General features: G+C 48.7%; 1 protein-coding gene across 11 annotated transcripts in view; it reads right to left on the reverse strand.

Moving 5' to 3' along the window:
* The window catches only part of mtd (TLD domain-containing protein mustard), a 139,271-nt gene that overhangs the window by 57,492 nt on the left and 53,843 nt on the right, over positions 1 to 27,936 (reverse strand). For 3 of the 11 annotated variants that reach the window (XM_025303453.1, XM_025303455.1, XM_025303452.1), the window contains exon 1: positions 21,904 to 24,957. The exons of 3 other annotated variants lie outside the window; for them this stretch is intronic. In XM_025303453.1, coding sequence (XP_025159238.1) covers positions 21,904 to 22,535 — 632 coding nt within the window. In that variant the 5' untranslated portion in view covers positions 22,536 to 24,957. Of the gene's footprint in view, positions 1 to 21,903; positions 25,065 to 27,936 lie in introns of those variants that run through there. 5 more of the 11 variants (XM_019841668.2, XM_025303454.1, XM_019841671.2 and 2 more) reach the window with 5 other exon arrangements.

Below are 27,936 nucleotides of genomic sequence, written 5' to 3' on the forward strand. Positions count from 1 at the left end.
TTTTCGGCGTGTGGATATGCACACACGCAGCTTTAAGCGCGCTTTATGACGATAAAGCGGAGTCGCACCGAAGCCCGGACCGAGCCCGATTCGGTCAATTTGCGAGAAGTCACGTCTGCGTGAGCGTACTACAGGAGGCGCGGCGCCTCTTCGCGCGCTAATTACATCCGACGTTTTAATTCGATTACCGTCGCAGCCCAGCGAATTCGCTCGTTACTGCCGCCGTGCCGCGGGGCCAGTGCCTCTCTCAATCTGCCCGTATGGGCCGAAATTGTCGCACTCTTTCTCTCCAATGTTTCTCGTATATCTTATCTCTATTCCACTCTTTTCCTCCTTGCAACAAGGTTGTCTTGGTCGCGAAGACGATGTTGCTACAATTCTCACGAAAACTGACTGATTTCCCAACGGGTGTAAGTTATGAAGTTCAAATTCTGTTGATCGCGAACGTAACAAAGCAAGATTATTGCTTTCAGCTGCTAGCTCGTAGTTTCAGGAAAGAGTGAAAAAGGAATAAATGAGAAATATGTCGATCCTTAACAAAGAAATTTATACTACGGTGTTTCACTCGTTGCGAAACACGCAACCGAGATTTCCCCGGGCTCCGTAATCGACGTAAGGTTGCGTGCGACCAGGAGGAGACCAGCTCGAGGAGAAACGGAGCGTACTGCGCGTCCTCCACGGCCGCGCGGAGGAACTCGGATTATCCATACTGACGAGAAGTTACGCTATGAGAATTGAAGCCCTCCCAGGCGGTCGGTTAAGTCAGCTCATTGAAAATTTAAAAAAGCTTTTAGAGAATTGGGGTCGTCCCAACGCGCTCGTCGCCACTCTAGTGCAATATTTAGCTTCTCGATAGCGACTGGAAACAACACACCGGCCGTTGCCGCCAAGACACGCGTGCGCGCGCGCGCATATGTGCGCACTCGACGAAAATGGGGTCTGCGGTTTACGTTTCGGGAGATATAAAACTCTCCGAGGCTCCGCGACACGCAAGTCCGAGGATGCATGGGACGCGAAAAATAACGATGCACTGCGCGATGCAGCAGCAGCAACAGCAACGCAGCGAATACGCGAACGTCGGAATTTATTTCAGTCGTCCCCGGGTCGCGCTTGAGATCCCCGCGCGAGAGGACGATGCGCTTCATCCGAAATTTGACGATGTCAATTACACGCTTGCGACTCATCCGTAGCGTGCAACGCCGGTAATCCAGCAGCCGAGAAGCGAAATTAATAGTCCGCGCGAGCGAGACGCGCGGCAGATACGATAAATTATCGAGAGCGTTATTTAATTGGGCGAGCCGACGCGAGCTTTTGCAGCTCCGGGTAAACATAGATGGACAGGTATAAATAGCTCTGGCACAATTTCGATGGCTCTTGTTTACGCGCGTCCGTCGCTTTTGCCGCTCTCGCGGAGCGTATCACTTCGCGAAAACAAATATTTCCCTAACAAACTTCGCGCCCGGGTCGCCGGACACGTTCGCGACGATTTTTCGCAACCGACGACGGCAAATCGCCGGCCACGGGGGGCTGTTTGCCGGACGGCGAGATAAACGGCACCTTGTCGCTGCGGCAAAAGCGTCCGCGCACGTGGCGCAATTACGTTAGCGCGCCCGCGAAGATACGCGTGGGTCGTGCGAGAACGGCGATCAATAAGCCGCGACTGTTGCGAATTCTCGGTCATCGAGGATATAAATAATAAATTCGCGGTCCGAGTCAATCGAGCGGACTGCAAGGAAAACACGACCAGGCGCAATCGCGCGAAATATTTGCTCGTTCATCATTTTCGCGCGTCGGAATCTCCTAAGCCCTTCCTCGTTTATACGTCCGGAAAGTGGAAACCCCTCGGCCCCCGACCGGAATTGTATTCGCTCTGTGTATTGGCTAAGCTCTCGCTATTAGGATCTCTCGTTAAGTTCTTCAAATTAACGAGACGTTCATTCAAGATTCAATGCATCAGAATGCAACGATGGGAGGAGAAAGTAAATTTACGCGACTCGTCTATCTCGGCTAATTATGGAAAGGATAGTTGAAATTTTGACAACGTCGCACGATCAGCTGATTCAGAAGCATCGTTTCCTCTTTTCCCCTCTCTCTCTCTCTCTCTCTCTCTCTCTCTCTCTCTCTCTCTCCCTCTCCCTCTCTTTATCTCTCTCGTTCGCTTTGGCCTCATGCTCTGACAGACGTAATTTAATAATAGCGCCTGCAAATAGGCAACTGCAACAGCAGCGCGCGACGAGTCGCCTTTTCCGTTTGCGCTCAGGCGCGTGTTCCCGCCGTCTGAAATTTCCACGACTAGCTTCTCATTCATACGCCTCATACATGGCACGCGTTCAAACAGATCGGCGCCAGAATGCGACGCTGCGTCGTGCAGTCGGTGTATTTGTATGAAAAACACGCACGCGACAACGGAGGCGAGCCTGGCAGTTTAATGGCGCGCGATAGACTTAACTGCGACTTTGCAGCGCGGCGCGCGAGGTCTCCTCTTTCCGTAAATATCGCAATTTCCCGCTTTCAAACATGAAATTAATATTTCGCCCAAACAAGCGATCACAGCGCATAGGGTCCGTTGTGTTTAGGCAATCCCGCTAACAATAGCGACTGTAATCACGCGATAATTACACAACTTGCACGGATGAAGCAACGATTTCGTCGATTGAATCGCGAGCGAGAGCGAGTGAGCATCAATTCTCGCGCTCTTTTCACGTTATATCATGAACCAATCGACGCTAACGAAGGACGCTAATGACACGCGGGTTTCACGCGACTCACAAGTCACCGTGACGCATCCGTTTTTCGCGATCGTGCAAGGACCAAAGAGAGAAAGGGCTGGCCGCGTCGGCGAGGACTCGCGTCAAGTAGATACGTCCGCGTGTGGTAGTCCAGCGGACGCGGTAATACAGACAGCGAAGTAAAAATACCAATGACGAGACGCACACCAAACTCTGGACGTTGTTCATTGCTTCGGCCTTTAAATCCGAATAGTTGAACTTTCAACGTGTGAATACGTAGAACACACTATGTTATGCATTCTACGTTAGAAATTTAGATACTCGTATATTGAAAAACCGAAGTATCCAGCTTGTTTGATAAGTTTGACGAAGAGTTTTTTTTCACGATTTTCACGAAGAGTTCAGAGCCAACACTTTTACAGATGGTTTTAACTTGGATTAACAATGCACTCTTTTCCATAATGATCTTACTTTTTTGACGTCGCATTATCGGAAAAAAAAGAAATGAAAAAAATAAAATTACGCCCGACTGTATCGGCTTGCAATTTTTGATAAAAATCCCTACGAATTTTTCGGGCAACCCGGTAATGAGAATTACGTTCATGTCTCGGCATTGGTGCTTTTCTACGTTATATGAGCGTCGACGATGGCGTGACTTCCTGAACGATCGGGCCGCGCCACGCGTATGTATGCGATGCGTGACCGAAATCACGCGCGAAGCGGCGGCGGTGACGAGCGTGAGCGGGGCTTCCTCGTGCTTATTACACACGGGGGCAAGGAGAATCCGCCGACGACGACTTCCAATGACAGACACAGAGAGAAAGGTGCTCGCACGAGCTCGAGAACACGACGTTTCAACATTTCCTGCGACACCTGTGCGTGCCGCAGAACCATATTCCTGCGCGTCATTGCGTCGCGCGGATGACTCTCAGCTTCGGACGGCATACGTAATAACGGGAATTCTCGATCGTACTCGCCCTGACGAAATCGCCGGGACGATTCATCGCCGGCGAACGTCAATCGTACGACGAGGATGCCCGCGATCGAGAGTTACGCGAGTTTAAACGGAATCGTCGGGACGATTTCCCAACTGCGCGCACGATGTAATCGTTCTCGACGACGAGGAAGACGTGTCACTTCTGCTGATGAAAAAAGAAAAAGACGGGGAGAGAGAGAGAGAGAGTGCGCGAAGGAGAAAGAGGAAGAAAGCGAGGTGATTAGGAAACGATGTTATTCTTCGTGTTTGCGCAGCAATCGAAACCGACAGACGAAACCGCGCACGTTTACGAAAGCGGAGGAGAATTTTTGAAATCTGAGACCGAGATATTTTTCGATTTAATATTTTTTTCTCTTTTTTTCATGGGAAATGTATAAATTTCTCGAGTGAGACTCATCGAGGATTTCACGCAGATGCTAGTTAGTCTTCGGCTCGGGACGCGTAAAATAACGCAACTGCCGGTGCGACATGTGCCGTTAACTCGTCCAACTGTGTAATGGATTAAGGGTAGAGATGTGCGAACTATTCGAATTCGAATCGAATCTAATGTAATTCGATTCGATTCGAATCCGAAAGCTACAAAATGAACCATCTAGGCTTGTATGCTTGAACATTTAATCTGTAATTAACTTAACTTATAATTAATAACTTAATTATAAACTACTTTAAATATTTAAATATATATTTTACTTTAAGATGATATTACACAATATCAATATTCTCTTTTATATTAAAATCTTCCATCATTATTTGCACGTTTAATAGTCATGTTAAATTTTTTAATGATTTCGATTCGCTTCGAATTCGAATGAAATTTCATAGATCCGATTCGATTCGAATTCGAATTTAAAAAATGAGAATTCTTGATTCGCACACATCTCTAATTAAGGGTTTTACGTGTGGACTATCTTTATTTTCCTATTACCGTATTTCGCTAGCCACCAGAGAATGCCGGCGCAGATGCGACATCAAACTGGCACACAGGACGTCGCGGCATCGTGCCAAGATGATTTCCTTGCGCGGTGCGTCGCGCATCGCTTTACGTTTCCCGCATCTGAATTTACGCGGCCGAATCAAACGAACGGCGTTTCGTGCCGACGAGACTTCACTCGCGGCGAATGTCACGACACCGGAAAGTACCCTTTACCGCGCCATGACGCGCGTTATTGTTTCCCCGCGGGAATCTGAAAGAGTCACTCAGTAAGATTTACCGGTGATAAACGATATATTCCGTCACGTGCGATAATAACGCCCGTCCCCGCACGGTGGACGCTAATGGCGCTATTACACGGTTATAGCGTTATTTTTTTTTCCTCGTGCAATTCCTCGCGCGGCGCACACAATAATAACGTTTGTCGTGACGCGCGAACGATCGATATCGTCGTCGGCGATGTTTTATAGCCGATCAAACGTCTCGTGTTATGCACGCTCGCTACGCGCGCGGCTCGCGATCACGTTGCGAGCACATCTTCGCACGAGCTTTAATTATCAGCATCGAAGTATTAACGGTTTTAAGACGCTGTGTGTTTCCATAACAACGCGGAAATCTCCACACGACTCTTCTCCGCCTCCTCCTTCTATCTCTCGCTCGCTCGCTCGCTCGCTCTCTCGCTCTCTCGCTCTCTCGCTCTCTCTCTCTCTCTCTCTCTCTCTCTCTCTCTCTCTCTCTCTCTCTCTCTCTCTCTCTCTCTCTCTCTCTCTCTCTCCCTCCCTCTATCCAGGAACATTATTTCAATCGTACGCCGACACGCATCCGAGGCTCTAAATCCGTCACTGACGGCGCGAAGGAAACTCGATAAAACGAAGTCGAGAATTCCCCGCTCTTCGTTAACGAGCCGACAAGGCAAACACGAGCCGAGTGCAGCGGTGTTTCCATCGATCAACAAACACCGAGATGTTCTTCCCCCCTTCGCTGTTGTCCGACTCGTTTAACGATCGCTCCGGAACCGCAAGGATGAAACCAGTCGTTGTCGCCACCGCTGACGTGGTGTGCCGTCGTCGATGGCAACGGTGACGACGGCGAGTTCCGCCGTCAACAACGGATCGATACATACGCCGAACTCTGTCACCGGAAGACAAACTTTATGGGGTAGAGCGAGCGCGGACTGGCAATCGGGTTATTCGGCAACAACGTGGCCTGCCGAGATGGAAACTCCGTCGGCTGTCGGCGCGTTGTTTTAACGAGACGGGAGTCTGCTCTGCTCCGCGCGCGCAGAATTCGCAAAGGATAAACTCGATTTGTGCTGCCTCGTGTGCCGCCAACCGCGTTACTTCATGACGTAACCTCGCAACCGTGTAACGTAATCGACGCAACGTAACGTACGCCGTGTGGCGCTGCCGCGGCCATTCCGCGAGAAGCCGTCGCGGAAACGCTGTTCGTCGAAATAGCTCGGCTCGAGCGAAACGTGATTGAACCGTTAGTCGCGAGACCGGGGGATAAATATCTTGATCGACTTGGGATAAATCGGAGAGAGAGAGAGAGAGAGAGAGAGAGAGGGATCGAGTGTTGCACCACGAGAAAGTGATGTCTTGGGTCATTCGACCCAAGCTTTACTTTTAAGGTGTAGTAAAAAAGGAAACGCCACTGAGAAATGCCATTAAAATAGAATAACGCATTGTTTCGCAATCATAGCATTCGCGTAGTTATGCAGGTAACGAAATTAAATTAGAGAACAGTTGAATTAAATCAGAGAACAATAAAATGTTAAATGTGTTCACCTCGGTGAAAATGACATTTCATATTACTCGAGCATAATGCCAATTGTTCCGGGAAATTTCGAGTGGTCGACAAAGTTACAAATTATTCCGGACTCGTGATAATACAAATTGCCTGTCGATCGGCAATACGAATCGATCCACTCAATTCTGCCCCAGAATGCAAGGGGCGTATTCTTGTTTCTACTTTTCTCTCGCACGTTCGCCGATCTCACTCTCTCTCTCTCTCTCTCTCTCTCTCTCTCTCTCTCTCTTTCTCTTCCGCTTATGACTGACATTCTAATCGCTCTTAAACGACATGCCGTGGGATTTCTTATTGTCCGGAATCGTCCCGCCATGAGTCGAAATAGCGTGGAAATTCCGTTCGTCACAGACGGCGCAACAGCCGTGCAATGTACTCTTTGCATTACCGTGCTGCAAATTAAGCGGAAGTGCTAGTAATCGTAAACGGAGCGGGAGCGGGAGAGAGAAAGAGAGAGAGAGAGAGAGAGAGAGAGAGAGAGAGAGAGAGAGACGCGCGCGACGGAGGAATTTCACTTCCCACAGAGACTAAAAAGATTCCGTCGCGCTGAGAATCGGATTCGTCATCTGCACTCTATATGTATGTTTCAGCATCACTTTTATCGAGAGAGAAATTAATGAGAGGAGAGAGAAATAAATAATCCTCGCCGGATACTTCATCGCATGAAGAAATCATTCAGCATAATCGCACGAGTGATAAAAAGTACAGAAATAAATTTTCAACAAATCACGACCGACCTATTGCCTGCAAGATACCAATCCTGCAAGAAATTATCGTTTGAATATTCTGATTAGATTCGATGAATAAAAAAAAAAGATAAAATTACCGTGCGAAAAATAAAATACAAATATTGCATAAGATAAAAACTTTACAAATCGTAAGAGATATACAACGTGCAGTACGCGTGTTTAATGAAATTTCCTCGAGGAGTCTGAAATTTTTATCAATCCTCGTACGAGCCAGAGCGGCGCGACGGTTCGTCGAATATAAATAAACGAAGAGAAGAGGCACGCGAAATTCCTCATTCCGTTCGCGTACCGCGATCGGCGCGCGTTTCTCGGCGGAAAAGCAGACTTCCGCGTCGAAAAAGAGTGCGAATCGAGGTCGCCTGGCTTCCGCCTAATCAATACTCAACATTCAATTAATTCAGCAACAGAACTGACCGGCCGAGGCCGAGAGACAACGCTCCCCTGCTCGCGTCAGAGAATCGGGAAGGCCGCGAGGAAAAATCATTGACGACGCCGCGCGCCTCGCTCCGTTTCTCGGATTCTTCGAGGGAAGAAACGACGTGAAGCATTTTTTCCGCGCCACGACGGGCTTTCCTTCCCCGATAATTACGAGCGCGCATTTTCCGGGAGATTTTTCGCGACAGAATCTAACAAATCACTAATCGCTACGCCATTACCACAAACTAACCAATATCCGACACAACACGCAATCGCGTGGTCCCTTGGTTATCTGCCTCGCGGGGACAATATTAATTATTCATCAACAGCGTTACGTGTCTAAGAAGAATAATTGGCTAACGTCGACTTGCGAAAGGCCGGTCGAGAGGGGCCAACCTTGGGACTTCCAGTAAATTGGGAATTCCTCGCGCTTTCGAGGGCTCGACAATTCGAGACGGCCACGTTCTTCTCGGCCCTTTCGGCTGCGCCGCGCCGCGCTTGCGATCGTAAACGAATGCCTGTCTCGCAACGCTCGCGGTATTCGTGGCGCGTGTCACGACCGCGCACCGCCACAGGAATTTAAATGGCGCACTCTCGTTGTACAATCGATGGGCCTCATCGATCCGCAGCACCATCTGCGGCGGCCGATTCCTCAAGACGATTGCCAATCGCGCCGATCGGTTTATTCGGCACGCGCGACTTCCGGCGGACGGAACGGCCTCATCGTTTTCCCCGTTTAGTCCAGCCGTTAATTAAAGCCCGCCCGTCCCGCCTTCGCCGAAATCGCGCCGGCCTTCGCCGAGACGAAGCGAGGCGAGGCGAGGCGAGGCGAGACGAGACGACCGTTAATTCGGAATGGCAATTAGCAGACACGTGGGGATTAATTTTCTGGTTGCGTTTCGCGGCGCGCGAGTCGAGTCGAGCCGAGCCGAGCCGAGCCGAATCGAGCCGAGCCAAGTCGAGCCAAGCTGCGCCGTGCCGAGCCGTGCCGCGCGCCGCGATAATCATTATGGTAATTGCGGATTCATGAATCGCAAAGCCGCGAACGATGCAAGCGCGCTCGTGCGCGTGTTATAATATCGTGCGCAGGAGAGAAAGAGAGAGGCATAAAAAGAGAAGAGGGAGAGAGACAACTATTGCATGCGTTGTCAGCGCATATGTGTGTGTGTATGTGTGTGTGTGTGTGTGTACGCGAAAGGATTAGACACGATTTCATATTTCATATTCCGCGCGCAGGGAAGAGGGAACATCACAATTTAAAGCACAACGCAGTAGTTCAACTATGTTCGCGAGAAGTTTCTTTTATTCCTTATCGCCCGTGCAATCGGGGAACCATCGACGCTTTCAATTATGTTAACTAGACGTCTCGAAAAATTATACCAGTGGCGCCAATTACACTCTTCGTGCTCCGTGTGCACGATTAATAAATATTATTGGATAGCAAGTTCCAGCTAAAAATAAATCGATTCCGATACGCGACAGGTATGAGATTAAGAAAAATGACAAAACAACTTGCGTACATACTCGTGCGCTTCATGTATAATTCTATACATTATCGCGTGCCTCCGATCATGTCTTACACATGTTTATACACAGGTTATGCGGATTAATAATATTTCACGAGATTTCACGAGATACTCGCTAAAACTGAACTGCAATTAATGAAGCGTTTAATGTGCGACAAAATACCCTAATATCGTATCTTGTCGTTGTTGTTGTCGTGGTCTCTCACTCTCTCTCTCTCTCTCTCTCTCTCTCTCTCTCTCTCTCTCTCTCTCTCTCTCTCCCTCTCCCTCTCACTCTCACTCTCATTGCTCGTTTTTAACGCAAAAGTTCAAAATGCGATTTACAAATAAAAGATGCGCGACAAATCTCCGTGCGTGTCTTGTTTGCATTCCCGAATTAACGTATCGCACGTATCCGCCAGGCAAGGATTAATTTGCAGCTTTGACAGTTCTCGCACGGACGATGAGAGCATGAAACGAGTAATCATTACTTTCGATCGCTCACGGTGATTCACTTTCCGCATAATCTGTCTCATTAATCGATCGCCGTTTAAGTACGACTTCCGTATGCGAGAAATAAATCCGCATCGCCGCAGGACGAAAGGCGAGCGTAGACATTAACGAGGATCGTAATGTTCTCGTTCTGTTACCTCTCTTTCTCTTTCTCGTCGCGGATCACGGATATCCGGAAGCGAATATGGTTTCACGCGAGCCATGTGCAGATCTAAGAACCTTGTCCGTGAAAATCGGCCAGCTCCTGAGCGACGCCGAGAAATTCGACGTTGGTAAAAATCAATTCAGGTAACAAACAACAGCAAATCAACGATCTACGATCGGAGGATCGACAGGAGAAAGGAAGTATGAACGATCTGTCGGTGGCGACGACTCGTCAAGCTTTGACGACGCTTGTCTCGCGAATAAATTTCGTAGGCGGGAAAAAATAGGCACCAAAATAAAGGGTGTCCTAAAATTCACGCAAGAGGTAATTTTGATAGAAAACACAGGTTTATAATTAAAAATTGTAAATTTTTTATTGATTCATGAAGTATACAGTATAGGGTTATGGAATAGCATATCGGGTAAACGGCCACAGCGAAGAGAGTTCGTTGAATGGATTATGGAACAACAGCAAGTGGATGCTGATTTTTCGAACAAAATCATCTTCAGCGATGAGGCTCATTTTCATCTTGATTTGTTAATCGACAAAATTGTCGCATTTGGGGTTCAGAAAATCCACGAGTGATTGTTGAGAAACAAATGCATCCACAACGTGTCACTGTTTGGTGCGGATTTTGGGCTGGAGGCATCATCGGACCATTCTTCTTCGAAAATGCGGCTGGTCAGCGGCAATAACAGTTAATGGTGCTCGCTATCGCGACATGATAACCCAGTTTTTTGTGCCTAAATTGCAAGATATGGATGTGGACGACATGTGGTTTCAACAAGACGATGCCACATGTCATACAGTCCGAGAAACAATTCAATTGCTGCATGAGTCATTTCCTGAGCGTGTAATTTCCCGTTTCGGTAATCAGATTTGGCCGCGCAGATCATGCGATTTAACGCCGTTGGACTTTTTTCTTTGGGGTTTTTTGAAGTCTAAGGTTTATGCCAACCAGCCCACGATCACCCACGCCTTGAAGGAGGAAATTGAGCGCTGTATCAACGAAATTCAGCCACATTTATGCAAAACGGTCATGGAAAATTTCAACAAAAGAGTGCATGTATGTGCCAGCAAAGCCGTGAAGGCCATTTACCCGATATGCTATTCCATACATAAACCCTATACTGTATACTTCATGAATCAATAAAAAATTTATAATTTTTAATTATAAACCTGTGTTTTCTATCAAAATTACTTCTTGCGTGAATTTTGGAACACCCTTTATAACTTGACGTCATAATATCCATCAAAATATTAACGTTACGTGAGAATCGTCAAAATAAGAAACAAACGTCGGGAGAGACATAACATGTCATATATCGCGTATATATATCGCGGAAGAGATCTCCGCCTATGCTTCTCTCGTTTCTGTTACATCGCGAGACACGCGCGGAGAGAAAATCACGTGCGTCACGTGCGGGTACCAAGTACCGGCTCGCGACAACCGAGGGGAGAGAAAGAGCGAGTCTATTTTTCGCACTCGTTCGGAAAATAGCGACGAGCTGGATACCGCAAGCGAGCGTCTAGTCCCGGGAATGATTATATGACTATGCGGGATGCGAAATGCGACGCGACGCAAAAGTGCGTTCGCCGTCGCGTCGGTAACAGACTTTTTCGCCTGTCGAGCGAGTCGTGTGGTATGAGTGTGTGTGTGTGTGTGTGTTTGAGTATTATGTGCGCGAGTGTATGTCATCACGTTGACAAATCCAAGCGCGTTCACGCAACTTCGCTCGTGCAACAGCGACAAACAGCTGTTGCGCGTTGGCGCCTTTAAAGCCCGACGTGCCGTCTCCTGATTGTGAGTATCAGCTGCCAAGAATGCCCGAGATGCAAGGAAAGATACAGACTTGCAGTCGCAGTCGCAGTCCGGCTCGCGGCCAGGTTTAACGAACGCGCCTCGTCGTAAAACAAAGTCGGACTCGGCGAGCGTCTCGCGTCGCCCGCACCGGCGCGCGGCATAACTTGCGTGCAAAATACAGAGAGACGTGAAGACGCGGAACAATGTCGCGGCGAGATTGTCGCGATTTACGAGCCGCGCGACGTCGCGAAATGCCGCTCGCGAGAGCGCGTTAAGGACAGCGGTTAGATCCATTACCAGACAATTAACGACAATGCCGAGCGGACAATGCCACCTCTCGCGTCAGTCCCTTCGCATTCCAGACTTGATTTTAATCATTCGCGTCGTTTCCGCGCAAGTCCATCTCGTCCAAGGCGGCGGATACGCCTTGTCGTTATCGCATGCGCGCGCGCAGTCGCATCTGGTTCGTTCAACGGCTCAGCAGCTGTGCGACAGAAACGCTCAGCCGGGAGACACAAAAAGAGCTTCGCGCAATTTGCAAAATAATTGCCACGCGCGATACCGAGGAAGGATTCCCCGTCCATAATTCAATCGGCGCGGAATTGCGCGCGTTCGCGCGCGCGCGCGCCTTGAAACACGCCACGACGATGGTTGATCAACCGCAGGAAAAAAAGTCCGCATAGTGTTCTCGTTCGATATTTACAACGGCGCACCGGTAAATGCGAAGCTCGCGCGTTGTCAAACGACCGCGCCGCTTGTCAGCGGTGGCGTCATATGCGTGGTCATTATACAATTACAATAGGCCGTGTGCGCGCGCGCTCTCGTTGTTCGCTCCTTTGAACTCGTGGAATCAATTGCCGCGGATAAAACACACACGGCGTAGTATCGACAGCGACGTGTAGCAATAGAAAGAACTCCTGTTTCACAATGGCGTGTGGAATAATAAAAACTACGTGATCGTGCAACTTAATCAACTACGGATTGAGGTTACGAAAGAAGTGAATATTAAATAATTGACACGGTAAAGTGACGGAATTAATGGGCGTATCAAATCGACGAAGCTTTTTATTCATAACCAATGTTTGATATCGCTCTTCAGACAGGAAGTTGGAAATCTCGATGAGATTCCGATATGTTAAAACAGCAAAAAGAAAAGAATTCTAAAGATAAAGATATCGTTGCGCTTATTCGTGCTCGCAACGAGAAATGAATAAACTCGATTAAAAGGAAAAAAGAAAAAAAGAAGGAAAAAGACCGAGAACGTTTAAAATCGCGAGTTCAAAATTGCATCATGTTAATTCGGTTTGAAAGTTATAAATCATTTACGAACTTCGAAAGCATAATTAATTGTAGATTCATATTCATGGATCGTTATTCGGACCACGTTTCTCGTTTCATGGAACAATACAAATATACAGATTTAGAAATAATCAGAAATTCATGAAGCTATAATTATTTATCGGATACGAATGCCTGGCTAAATTTCGTCTCGAATATCTGTTCTCGCTGAGCTCGTCAGATACGCTCGTGACAAGCGTAAACCGCCTGTATAATAAATAATTTGACGCACCTGCGAATTTATGATGCATCGCCGCCCACATCCCGACATCATATTGCTCTCCCAGCTTTCCCATCCGATATCCTGGCTGCTCCGTCATGGCACTGACACTCGCGATACAATACGATTCAATTCGACCGAAGACACATGTGCTAAATAACGCGACGCCGGTGCACGTGCGAAAGGCACGTGCTAATTAAATATTTCAAAATCCGACAAAATATTTTAATTGAATTATACGGTATTATTCTTAATATCATGAATTAATATCCGGTATGCCATGATGGGACAAGAGTGAAGAAGCCGGGATGTGAGTCCTGTACATATGTATATATATATTTGTTTTTATATATATATATATATATAAAGAAAATAATTTGTTATTTTATTTGCCCATTAAATCCATCATTATCCATATTAATTATTTCATATTTGCTTATCGCACATATCTTATTTGCAGTTGAATAAATTGCATAATTAATGTGTCATTTGTCGAAATGAAAATTAATAATTAAATGCAAGCAGACTATTAAGATAATTGAATCTTAAATCTAAAACACGTTCTTTTTGAAATTTCGACAAAATGACAGTGATTAATCATTTCTAGCATCAAGTGACAATAGCGCGTAAAATATTTTGAGATTCGCTATCGATATTTCGAATTCGCTGGAAGCTGCCGGGGGTTAACGCAAAGCTAAAATTTCACTTAATTAAAAAAAATAAAATTTAATTAAAAAGAAAAGAACTGGAGAAATCCTACATCGATAAGGCGTTTAATCACAAGCTAATGAGGTAAGCGAGTCAACGCGACGTCGACGTATGAAAATTCGACGCAGTAAAACAACAAGCCCCTATTAAAATCCGCGAACAAGTGGCGGCTGCGCGCAAAGTGCACTTGCAGAGCGAGGGAACATTTTCCGCTGCCGCGTTTTTTCCCTTTTTCCGCAGAAGCGTAAACGACGTTTGCGGCAGCGGCGGCGGCGGCGGCGGCGACGACGACGGATCCGTTTTCCCACTACTCGTTATGAAATTCGCCACTCAGCCGCGTTTCGCCGGGTTCATAACTCACGGCTCGACTTTCTAATAGTCTCCGCCGCGTGTCGGTACAGAGACGCGAGGCAGGGCCGCGAACAACACTGCGGCGCGAACGCCGCAATCGTCGGCGATAATCTCGCTCGATTACGTTGATACACACGCAGCTGAGCATTTTTGTCACCGTGTGTTTAATCGTGAGTAAATAATTATCATTATCGTTTCCGAAGCACGTTCATATAATGACAAGAGAAAGAGAGAGAATGAGAAAGATGGGGGAAGAGAGACGGCTCTTGACGGCGGAGAAACAGCAGTGAGATTGGTGCTTTTATTTTCCTCAGAGAGAAAAAGAAGAAAGATTAACAGCGATAAGCAGCGAGATCGCGATGCTTCTCGCCAAGTGTATATTAATTAAAGTTTCTGGGCATGGCAACAACACATTTAACTCTCTTTCGATAAAAGCAGATTTCTTTCGCCTTCATCCGCGAAGAGTTTAATATTTCGTTTGTAGAACATGTGCGAAAATGGATGCAAATATATACTTTGGTAAGAGACAGGTGTGAAGAAGTATATATGTATAAGCAAGATAAAAAAATACTTTTCACATCGTAGAGTTGTAAGAAATTGTATTTTCTACTAATATGTATGTCTTATTCCGAGTGTACATTTGCAAAAACGTGCACACTCAAACACACAGACTATCTATAATTATATTACAAACAGCGTTATTCATAACGCTGCGTCATAAATATCGACAAATATAAAATTATATCTGTGATATAAAATTCTAAATGTAAAATTAAACAAATGTCGTGCGTTACGCCTCGAACAATGCTCATTCGTCGGGCGGCCGCACTTTTTATTTGCGCGAAAAAAATAAAAAAGAAAAAGAAGTTTTGCTCAGACTTTCCGTGGTAATTTATGAAATCAAGCGATCCCCTTATCGCGCCACGTTTCCCGTCGCTTCCCGACGTAACAACAATTACGCGGCGTTACAAGGCATTATAAAAACGCTCTTGTCACGTTCCGCTCGAAATTGTATTCTGCCGAATGTGATAAAGGGGGCTACCGGGGCGAAAGACACTCGCGGAGTTTCACGAGGATGGTGGCATCGCCGGTTCACGCCGTCCCTGCAACGTGTAAAAATGAGATATCGTAATCTTCGTGTCGCTCGTTCTGCCCGTCGTAACACGTGACGGAGCTTATATATTCCGTCGCCTCGCGTCTTTGGCACCTTTTCAGGTGCGCTCGGCTCGATGCAAATGCAACGTTTCGCGCACTCGTCAGAGTTCAAAGCCGATGCTGAGCTGACTCAGAACTGACTCATGCGAAAAATTTGTCAGAAATTCAGTGAGGTTAGTTACGCATTCAAAGGATTGTGTGTGTGTGTGTGTGTGTGTGTGTGTGTGTGTGTGTGTGTGTGTGTGTGTGTGTGTGTGTGTGTGGGTGGGTGGGTGGTGTGCGTGCGCAAGTGTTAGCTTTGATAATATTTTAGAAAAAGTAAAAGAAAAATATCTGTAATATGTGTGAGCAGCAGCGAGCGAGTCGAGCGCGGAGGAGCAATTGTAGCCCGCGTCACGAAAACATCATAAAGCTACAAATAATTTCATTAAAAAAAAAAGAGGGCCGCAATAAATGCTTGTGTAAAATATTATATCGAGTCATCCAATAGAGAGCGAGAATATCAAATTCCCATTCTCGTCGGTTGCTGCTGCTCCTTGCAGCGTGTTGCTTCGATCGTTGGCACGATCGCCGACAGGATCTGTTGCTTGCCTAAGATACGGATGCCGTTACAGGCTTTAGACGAGGCTCTTTCTCTCGGTGAGAACGATTAAACGACGCGAAGCAGCGACTTGACTTCCGCGCGCTGTTCGTGCAACGTTGCGACCTGAATCTCCAATTCCCGAGAAAGATAATTCCTACGTGTCTGTGACGCGTCTCTCCGCGCGACGCGATGAAAATTTCACGGGACGTCTCCCGAGATTTCATTTTTTTCGTCGGCGATTTCCGCGATTTTCCAGCGATACTCCAGCGAAATAGAATTATGTTGACAAGTACCGTTAAATTGCATTACCGCCGCTGTGGTGTACCACCGATGACGTTTATTATCGCCACGTTCTGTAAACCGCTTATCTTGAAAATCACACGAGGTGAAATTTTACGTAACGTATATACATACATTCAGCCGCGCTCACCTTCGAAAATCTAGCCTCGCTCTATGTGATGTAAACCGCAGCAAACTATCATTAAAAACCACGGTAATCTCAAAAAAGTGTAAAAACACACTTTCAATTATTAAAAATCGCATCGACCAGCGAAAGATCAAACGAATCCCCGATTAAATAGTCCTGGTGATGTTTCTTCCGCTGGTTTCAACTTGAGCGGCAACAATTTGTATGTCTACTATCACAAATATTGCCGCCAAATAATCACGTATCGGAGAATCATACGATTCGAGCGGAAGGTAGCATCTGCCAAAACGTAGCGACGATTACGCAGGCCTCGGACGCGAGACCCGTAATACGTCGTTTCGCGAGACGTTTACCGTGTGGATACAACTTCCGTATGGAAAGTCGAATCCGTCCGCGGTTTTGCGCGCTCCGCTTTGCGCGATTCGCGACGGCAAGAATGAGATTCCGGAGGAATGAAAAAGGAGCAGCAAACTAGCCGGAACGAGAGAGGCCGCCGGGCTTAAATCGCGCCTTGGATGCCTCGTACTCGCTCCGTTCGCCATAAAAGACGTCGGCGTGATCAGAAATGGCGGAATCAGAGCGTAACGTCGTGTCCTGTGTCTCACACAGTTGCGTCGCACGCACTTTACACAAGCGACCGATGCATAAGGACACACTCCTCGCGTGTCTGAAAACGACGAAGCCTCACGACGGTAGACGTAGAAACGTAGGGCGGAGGATCGTTTAGCTAACATTTCTGATCTGACCGTTTGTCACGCGGCATTACGGACTTGATTCCGGTTGCGCGAGGAGAAAAGGAAGCAAACCGTAGATTCGGAAATTTTCAAACCAAGCGAAACGTAAGAGAAATTGAATCGGCGAGGTGCAAATGGATCGGGAAACCATCTTACTCAATTCAACTCAAGTGGAGTCGAAGGAGCCTCGCCGGATAATTAACGCGACGCTCAACGTCGTAAAAGCGCGGAGTCGCGTGAAAACGGCGTCCGGTCGAACTTTTGCATGTTTCCGGGGAAACATAATTGTCTCCCCGATGTCGCTGGGAAGCAGAATTGTCCGTCGAGGTCTCGCGGAAATCCCACGACACGTTTCTCCTTCTTACGAGAAGGAGAGAGGGCTGGACGGGGAGAGAGTAACCGGCCACTTCATCGAAAATAGCAAGCGGTACTTCGAGCGACAATAATCGCTGTCCCAGTTTGCATAACGCGTGGGTAAAGCGCGCGATATGGACGTCGAGGAAAATGCATAATCGACGTCGCGCGCGGGCGCGCGTCTAGAGCGCGGCGACCGAAGGAAGGAAAGTAATAGTCGTGCAAACACGATTATGCTAAACCTTTCCTATAGATCCGGACGGAATATGTCAGCTGGTAATTTCGCGTCGCCGTCGCCGTCGCCGTCGCCGTCGCCGTCGTCGTCGTCGCCGCCGCCGCCGCCGCCGCCACCGCTGCCGTCATCGTCGCCGCCGATCGATGAAACGCGGTGGGAGAGGAGGCTGCGACGGAGAATTATATAAGGTCGCGACGTACTTGAATCCAGGTGTAACATCTGCCTTCAAGGTTCGACGTCGCCTTCTCGCTTTTGTGTACAGGTAATTGCCGCGCACGAATACACAATGCAGTCCCGTGGCGGAGAGCCGACTGCGTCTCTCGTGCGTTGTAGAATAAATTACGGCCGTGTCACGAAAATTACATCGATCCGCGGCGAGGAGCGACTGTCCGTGTGTGATTGGATCACCAGCGTCCAAATCACGCGCGCACAAACTTCCCGATAACTTCGACTAGATCGATCATACTGACAATGACAGCAGGACCCGAGTGGGAATTTATTGGCGAAAGTTAAAACGCGACGGTTCCCCGGAAGACTGCGCGGTTGTGTACGCTGCGCGTACGAGTGCAAAATGTGGAACGCTCGATTGTCGCAGACGATTATAACAGACGAGAGACTGTTAACATATTTAACGAGAAGCTAATTAACCGGAGCCTAACGCCTAAGTTGGAATAAAGTTCGCAGCGGAGAAAAGGAGAGAAGCGCGGTGAGAGGCCGCGAAAGGAAAGAGACGGCTAATGACAGGTAGGGCTATTTTAAGACGTCGACGACCGGTTTGTGCGAGTCACGAAGAGGCTCGCCCGTGTATCCGTTCCGTGTGATTCGTACCGACGAGCCGGGGATTTTTTGGTATCGCGATACGCTCGAGTTCCACTCGCGCAAGAAGAAGCAGGCCGAAGAAAAAGGACCGCGCGCGCGGTCGCGGCGGGATTAACGTTCCTTTGTCTCCGGCGAAGCTACGTGCGCTAAGCGGAAATACGCTGGGAAGTTCGCTCGCGCGCGAACTGACCCGTACGCGCGTTTAATTACAATTGTTTCACGAGAGTTTGCAAATAACCGATAATAAAAAACCGATCAATGTATATTATTATGGATAGTGTATCCATCGGCTTCTTTTATCAACAGGACCGCGCATTAATAATTCCGAACTCTGCCACACGGAGCGAAATCATTTGTTTGAAATTCCTAGCGACAAGACAAAGAGTGATTCGCGATTGAGCGACAAGAGCTCCTGAGCGCAAGAACTAAAATGCCAAGAAGAGCAAGAGTTATGTTTTTCAGCTTGGAGGATCGAGAGGTCGTCTAACTCATTTTGAGAAACAAAAATAACGTTTGCATAATAGCTGTTGTTACGACGACCGTACAGTTGTAGGGACCTTAAGGAGATCCGCGGCGACCGGTTCTCCCGGATTAATGTCGATCTTTCGGTGCGGACTTTTGCGACACACAACGTTCGCTCCGAGATTTATAACGCGAGCTTGTAACGAGCGGGAAGGCATACGACGCGCACGGCTATTTGCATTGATTAAATAATGCTGATTAAATAATGCAAACATCGGTATCGGGCGATGCCAATAACGCAGCCGCGCGCGCGCGCGCGCTGTTGACGCGGCACGATGATGAAGGAATCAAAAGCGTGTGATATTTTCGATTTCGACACGCGGATCAAAGCGAGCCGCCGATTGCCATGCGACAAACACGAGCGGTTTGCGCCGGTTGTTGCCGGTCGTTGAAAGAAGAGTCGTTGCATTCGCGAAAATCCCCGATGTTTCAGCGAATGCTCGGAAATTCAGCTATCGCGCGATATATATCCGCGTGCCAGGTGAATGATGCGGCGTGAATATTTGACAATTTCGAGTCGACCGTCACGCTGCGTCGCGGGAGAAATCGTTCGACCGCGGAAAAGTGTGATGCGCGTTTGAGCAACTTGAGAAAATTAAAGATGATAAAACGCCGGACAAATTCGATTCAGTTTAATCTTCTCGAGTGCGGGAAAAGAGGGATTTACAGGGGCTGTCGCGCGCCGCGAACCCTTCGGTTGCCAACAACAAATCAAATGAGCCCGTAATATCCAATTTTCCGAGCCGCTTGCGTAACACCGCGGCACATGCACATGCACAACACACAACACACAGACACGGGAAATGAAATGAGCGCGCGCGCTCATGTTACGTAATGCAATTAAAATCGAAACTTTCTACGTTCGATTATTCGCCGGCGCGAGCATGACCGTCGGAACGATCGTCCGGTTCCGTCAGCTCGGCTAGACTTTATGGCGAATTGTGAAGGTAAACCGGCGCCGGCTTTTCTCGCGACGACTTCCGCGAATAAGTCTCTCGCAGAGAAATCGCGGCGACCCGGCGCGGCGACGCGACGAAGAAACTTTCGTGAAATTTTCTCGTGCCCGTCCGCTCGCGGAAAACACTCGCGCGTCTCGAAAATCCCACTTTTCTGCGGATAAAAACGTCGCGTCGTTAGCAGAGACGGAGAGAGTCTCGCGGAAGTCGCGATTTCATCGCGATCGGTGGCCAAACACGCGCGACCTATTTATCGTTCTGCGTTTTTGCCCCTAATTTTGTCGGCCGCGTTTCTCGCTTCGAATGCCCGCGCATTGTCCCTTAGCGACGATATTTTTCACCCTAAACCGTAGAACAAACAGGACGGCCGCTCGCCCGACACCGCGAGGGAGAGAAAGCGCCCGGCAAAACAGAATGCGCTTAAATATTTGCGCATAAATATCGAATTTTTCGGCACAGCCTCGACTGTGTTTTGTCCGAGGCGGAACTTTGCAAAACTTCGCCTTCCAGCTTCCAGCTGGAGCGCGGCCGCTTTTTACCCGATATTTCCGGAATTTCGTTCGTGTGTACGGTTGTCCGCGTCGCGCAAATATCGCCGTTCGTTCATTCATTCGTTTGCCCGCTTTGCTTTTATTTCCGTAAAATATTGCCCGTTACAACAAACGTGCCGTTATCTGAAACGGTAAAGCTTTCCCGTCGTCTGGCGAGCGACAAGATTTCCTCGAGCCTCGATTATGACTTCAACGCCGGCGACATTCCCAAATATTGACCTAAGCTGCACCTGCTTATTCGCGACTTTTCCCTCAAAATCGAATCCGCGAGAGACGCGACATATCCCGCCCGCGTACAGACGCGCGACGACAAAGGCGCTTGATAATGTTCTTTTCGCGAAATAAACGACGGTATTATTTATACATGTATGTGCGCGACGGCGACTGCGAATTATATATTCACCGATAAGGGGTTAAACTGCGCGTTACATATCGGAGCGATTTGAAATTATCCGCCGGCACGGAATGATCACATTATAATAACACAATCATTGGAATCTACGTGACATGTGGATTCGCCGAAATCGGGAAAGACGGAATTTTCGCCGAGTTATTGGGAATTATTGAAAATTAATTAAATGTTCAGATTGCATCGCTATTTTAATCGTCATTCCCGAACGGACATTCGAGGCCGGCCAGCAACACGCATGGATACGCAAACACACATATCGACGTGAAAGTCACCGCGAATTGGGGAATTAATATTTGGAATTATCACGTGTCGGCCGTTAAGGCCGTTCGAAGCATCGTTACTCGCGTCTTAATCGAGCCAATTTTTCTCATCGTCGTTTTCACACGAGCGGCCCCGAATCGATCGCTTAATGATCGTCACAGTTATGTCTGAGCGCGGAACTTATTTGTCAGATAATTACGCGACGTAAATACGAAACGGATCATCGAGAAAGAAAGAGGCTCTCATGCGTCGGATGTGAATATCCTCTCAGCGGTATATCAGCCAGAACACATATCTTAGCCGTACAATAATAATAAATGGCGTGTATTCGTAAATCACGAATACACGCCATTTCGTGTATTCGTGAATACAGTATAGTAATATTCGTAAATCGTATAGGACCTGCTCTTCAATCACGCTCCAGTAAAATGTCTCGACGAATTTACGGGTACGCGCGCGTACGTGTCCATCTCTATACGTCCTACTTGAATTACTTCGCTACGTACAATTAAATTGTACACGCGAATATTCCTATTATTCCTCGCAAATCGCTTCAATCGACAGCCGCCGCGCGATTCCAGTCGCTGGACTCGACGCGGCGCACCGAGTGCGCCACGCGAGCGCTCCCCCCCGTTTATTGATCTGGGGGCAAGCTTATCGACAAGCAGCCGCGATAAATACCTGCTGACCGAGTCCGGCACGAAGATGTTCCACCAGGACGGCCTTTTCTGTCGGGCCTGCGGATAGAGCCCTTCAGTGCTGCCGGTCTGCGACGGTGCGACCACACCTTTCCGCCTCTTACGATCCACCTTGGGCGGCTTCGCGAGCGGATGCCACGACTTCCGGCGTCCCTTCTTGGCTTCCTGCGCTACTTGGGCGCGGTCTTCGCTCTCCTGGATCTCATGCCTCTCCTCCAGCAGATCCTCCGACACGTAAAACACCGAGCCTCGTCTGGCGTTGCCGGTGTCGCTGCTGCTCCTCCTCTTGTCCTTCGGCTTCTCTTTCGTATTATCTTTGCCGTTGTCCTTGGCATTCTCCTTCTCGTCAGAGAACATGCTGGCCCTACGGGCTCTTTGGAACAGACTGTCACGTCGGGCTTTCAGGTCCTCCAGGACACTGTGCCGGCGACCCTTGCCATCCCGCAGGATCGCCGCCGCGTTTTCGCGCTGTTTACCGACAGCCCCGAGGATCCTCGCCAAGGAGGACTCCTGTTCCTGAATCATCGCCGGGATCGAGTTGGTCGAGGCGTATTTGGTGGTCGTGTGACCGTTCTGCGGTTCGTTGCTGATGTACATCTTGGCGGTTGTTTCCATGCTAATCGGAATCACCACGTCCGTTCGTTTTACAAACGCGTTTTCACAAACGCGCGCCGGGCATCGCGCAGCGAGACACAGAAAAAGAGGGGAAGAGAAAGACGTCGGGTTCGTGCACCTCGCGCTGATGTCACCGAGGGTTAGCTCGCGTCTGAATTGATCGAGCGTCGCGCTTGATTCACCTCAAGCCGGTCTGCCGTCAGGTACGCCGCTTCCACGACGGGTTAATGTCTCACGAGCGGCGAGGTCGCCGAAGGTCAGGCGAGGATGGAGAGGTAGCCGCTGACTCCGCGCCGAGTATGTCGTGAAAAGTCGCTTCGGCAGTTCCGCTGAGAGTGGAATATCTTATGCCGGGAAGATCGCCGAAGGTTAGAACGACGCGCACAGAATATGTATACACCGATTCCGAGGGACAACCGAATGAACGAACGATCCTGGTTCTCTCTGGCCGATATAGTGTCCACTCGCGTGCAACTTGTTGTTGTATCCGATGGGGTCACCGGAGAGATCACGCTATTCACAGAGATTAGATATCCACACGGGTTAGAGCTCTCCGAGCTGGGTTCCAAGCGTCCGCGAGCGAAGACGCGTCACGACTATCGCCCGACGACGCCTGGCGTTGTCGATTTAATACTATATACCGCGAGGTCGCTGAAGGTTACGCTGCGGTGTCCGCAGATTCCACAACGCCGCAACGCAAGGGAATAAAGCTGCTCTCTCTGCTCTCTCTCTCTCTCTCTCTCTCTCTCTCTCTGCTCTCTCTCTCTCTCTCTCTCTCTCTCTCTCGTCGATTTGACGATCGTGTCGGGTATATACCGGGTAACCGTTCAATTCGCGCCACAATCGCGCCTCGAGACCCTCTCGTCGCAGATTCGCTGTCGTTCCGCACGAATTCTCGTCGAATGGAACCAACGACGATGACGGCGTGAGGATGACGACGATGTTGCCGAGCCGCGAGCCGTGGAATATATCTAGAGAATGGCGATTATTGGCAAGCGAGTGTCATTTTTCAAGAAGGCACGGGGCGACGGAGCGTTAAAGCGCGATCGGCATTATTCCGCCGCGGCCGGCGCGGCTCGTCGGTGAAAGCAGCCGTACGGTCGACCGCCTTTTCACTCCCGACGTCGACGACGGACGCCGACGCGGTCACTCTCGTGAAACGCGAATGCTACCACGTTGATGGGTGTGTGTGTGTGTGTGTGTGTGTGTACGTGGTGTATACGTGTTACGTGCTCCGGTCCGCCACAGCGGATACGCCCGTGCAGAGAGGAGAGCACGTAGAGATCTCTACGTAGCGATCGTTGACCCTGCGGGGAGGGGACTGACCGTTTATCTATTTTCTTTTTTTATTTTATTCGCTTTAGGTATATATTTCCCTCTCTCTCTCTCTCTCTCTCTCTCTCTCTCTCTCTCTCTCTCTCTCTCTCTCTCTCCCCCTCTCTCTTTCTGCCAGTCTGTTCTTCCTCTACTTATTCGGAATTTCCGAACGTGTCATCGTTCGCCCATCTCTCAGGCTCCGGGATCCTCACTGCGGATGAACGATCATCCGGTGGTAATTGAATATATGGTCGACGTATTTACCGGCGAATGCACGCACGAGGAACGGAACACTGTTCGGGAGTAAACTTCTCAAGGAATATTCGATCCACGCGATTCCCCGACCCTGTCTCAGCGTTACCTCGTCAGCCCTCACCTGCCGCGGGCAGCAGGTACGAGGCTCCGTTGTTTCGCATCACACTTGACGCGAGCGACGAAAGCGCGAAGACGGTCCTCCGAGGACGGGCCAAAAAAAAAAAAACGATCTCCCGCAACTCGTTCTTTATCTCACTCCCAACAAACAAATTCCTATCTTCTCCTCTTCGGAGCAGACGACAAATAGGTTAAGCCGTTGGCGCCGAGGCCGGGCGAAGACACGAGCGGCGGCTTTTCCTCGCGTCCTCTTTTTCCTTCTCCACGTCTCGCTCTCGTTATCGGCCGCAGACACGCACGCAACGCGTATACACACGGAAGGCACGTCGACCCGTTGTTGATACGTATGCGAAACACGACGACGAGGCTCCCCAAGCGTTGATCGAGGCGCGCTCGATCGACGGCCGTCACGTGAATCGGGTATCGCAGCGACTAAACGCGAGCGAACGCGACCGCTTGTATTTATACGCGGGCTCGACTGTCCCGCTATCTCTTTCTCTCGTCCTCTCTGGCTCTCTCACTCTCCCACGCGCGACGCATCCCCCCACCTGACGGCGAACGCATGCATGGACGAGAGGACACACGCGGGAGGAGATCCTGAGGATCCTGGTCCTCTTATCGTCATCTCGACGATTCGAAGGGATCGCGACCGGCTAGAGATTCCGTACTCGTCGTGTCCTTTCCGTCCGTACAGGACAGGAGAAACACGCCTGAATTTTTCATAGAATTTTTCGAATTTTTTGCGATAATCCTTGGACGTCTTTAGACGGTCTTCCTCTTTATCGGTTATTAGTTGAGAGACGAGTCTTCTGAGTGTGTCTGATCCCCCCGCAAATTGCTTTCCTTTTTCCAAACGGAGATCGTAAACAGTCTCTCTCTCTCTCTCTCTCTCTCTCTCTCTCTCTCTCTCTCTCTCTCTCTCTCTCTCTCTCTCTCTCTCTCTCTCTCTCTCTCTCTCTCTCGGGTCTCTCTCGCGATCGCATCGCAGTGGCATCTCGCGCTAAATGCGGAATATAAGTGCGGACCTTCGATTTTAAATATCGCAGCTTCCAGAAGGACATGAGAGGAAAGACAGGCGCGTCGGGACCGCGGTGAGATATATCGCTTGTATTCCCACCATATAAAATGAGAACGCGCAGAGGAACCCGAGGGTATTCGACAGTTTTGAATTAATTAACTTTAAAGCGAACGTCACACACGTCACGTGCATTGCTCACCTCCGAAGTCGAGTGTATAACAAAATTTCTTTCTTCAATCTCGCGAGTGATTGATTTCGCGCACAGTCGAGAAAGAGAGAGAGAGAGAGAGAGAGAGAGAGAGAGAGAGAGAGAGAGAGAGAGAGAGAGAGAGAGATAGAGAGAAAGAGAGAGAGACCATGTAGGAAAATGCGGTAAAAAACAGCTGACGATTAAAATTCTCCGGAACCCGACTAATTATCCATCTAAAAAGTCTTATCTCGTTGTTGTTCCAAGACGTTTATCCGAGAAGTAGACTTTAACCTTCGATCTCATCCGCGAACGTATTTCAAACTTTGATTGTCATACTGCACGGCATTATGCGCACTTTTTCTGCGGCCTTTCCGAGACAACCTCTTAAAGTAACCGTGTCGATTGTACGTCGACGGTCTCGAGACCGGCGCGGCGCGAATGCTGTCTTAACGAGATAATCTATAATCGAGTAAATCAATCCGATAATAATTCATCCGACAAGGACGACGAGACGAGGCAAGGGATAATAATGGCGATCGAACGGTACATAACCAAGTATCGGTAAAATTCCATCGAAAACATCGCCTCCTCAGAAGCGCCAGTGACCCACGGGAGAAAGAGGGGCGACACGCTGACGACCGCGTCGTTTCTGCGCCCCTCCCAAAAACGCGCAAAAACGCTAAAATGCGGACGCTAAAAGTCCGATTTTAGATCGGAAGTACAGCTGACATACAAGCATCGGCAGATGAACGCGATCATTGCGATATACTTCGTGCGATATACTGCCATCACGACACGTACCGTCACGTGCTTCCAGCTACAGATTCGCTCTATCTCGAGTAGCTGATAAGGCTAATTGATAATAACGATAACGATTGCGAATGCGAACGGCTGATTTATCTATGAAGGAACACCCAATCGGAACGGGCAAACAAGCTCCCTGTAAAATAACTCGTCAAGTGAATGAACGACTAAGGCCGCTGAGAAAGAAAGCCTCGCCGATACGACCGTCACTGTCGAATCAATCGCATCAGATTTCGCAACGCTAGATGACAAATGAAATAACGGACGACTAGGAAGATGCTTTCCGAGAACATCGAGTGCTAACTGAAGCTTACGACGACACTCTAGATATCGCTCGTTCGGAGCTGCAGACACTCCAATCGATTACGCGATTCGCGATATCAGGCGGCCGTTAATTCACGGTCGGCCGCGAGATATTTTTTTCTGTCGATCGTCGCCATACGTCTTGGCGTCCCACGTGCTCTTGACCCGGTTCCTGAAGCGACGCGAGGGAGAACGACCACACCCGTTCGTGTGTGTTTATTCGGATACTCTTTTTAGATTTATGGGACCGCGACTGCATCGCGGCCCCACGACCGATCATCCTCTGCCGGAGTGTAACTCCGTGTCCCGGCCATTCGTTTCGCGCGTTTAACCCTGAAGAAGGCGCGCGCGCGCGTGGGTGGCACCGTCGGTCGCACGGCCTGCCTGCCAGCCAGTCCCTTCGGTATTTCGAGCTGAAACGACGAAATTCGCGACGAGTCGAACGATTCCGCTAATAACTAACGCTGCAAATTTCACAGCTATTGTTTCGACATGACGCACGTGGTAGTGCATCAACACAACCGCACGTGTGTTTCCTCTTCCTGAACCCCTTCCTATGAACTCGATTCAGAAACAACGAACTCTCCCGTCTATATAATCTCTTCGTCAAACTGTGAACGATTTCGTTTTTTACGCGAACACTTTCGGTGCGAGGATTTCAGTTTTGCGTCACTATATTACCTTGTCGTCGTCTAATTATGCCGCGTTCATACCACTCGTCATTTAATTGTATTTTTTGATATCATTATTACTCTACTATTACGGCTGTAATTTTATCAAAAGCTTATAATTCTAGGAAACTGATGAGAGATATATGTATACATCAAGGTTGGCAAATTTACCCAATTTTGCATCCTAGTTACCTCTCGACGTCTTTATCGCGCTCCTTCTTGTTTACTCTTATTCCGTGGGGATTAAATTAAGTGGCACGAAAAAGAGAGAGGAATTCCTCCGCGAAAACACGCTGGATCTGACAGTTCCGCAAATTAGCAGTTCCTTCGTGGAACTTGAAATTTAAAAGAACGTAGCGTCTCTATCGCGAGAGCGTCGCTGGAAGTAGACTTTAAGTGAACATCGGTCTCCTCTTTTACTTTATCAGATTAACAATTATACAGCAAAATAAGCACGCTCTACAACTTCGCCCTCGAATCAAGAGTTCGTCATACTGCCGTCTCTCTGCCGCTATACATATCCCGGATCTTCTACTAAACTTTTCATCACGACTCCAACTTTCTCTCTTTCTCCCAACAAAGAATTGATAGGAGCGAAACATTTTACCGATCGAAACGGTTAAAAATTTTGAGGAAAATCGTTCGTCCGTACGACGTTCCTGAGCGCTGTTACAGCAAGCTTTATCTTAAAAGCCTGTTCCTGATAGTTCAGTCCCGAGTCAAAGA

Source organism: Harpegnathos saltator, unplaced genomic scaffold, assembly GCF_003227715.2.
Source record: "Harpegnathos saltator strain DR-91 unplaced genomic scaffold, Hsal_v8.6 scaffold547, whole genome shotgun sequence".
Taxonomy (NCBI): domain Eukaryota; kingdom Metazoa; phylum Arthropoda; class Insecta; order Hymenoptera; family Formicidae; genus Harpegnathos; species Harpegnathos saltator.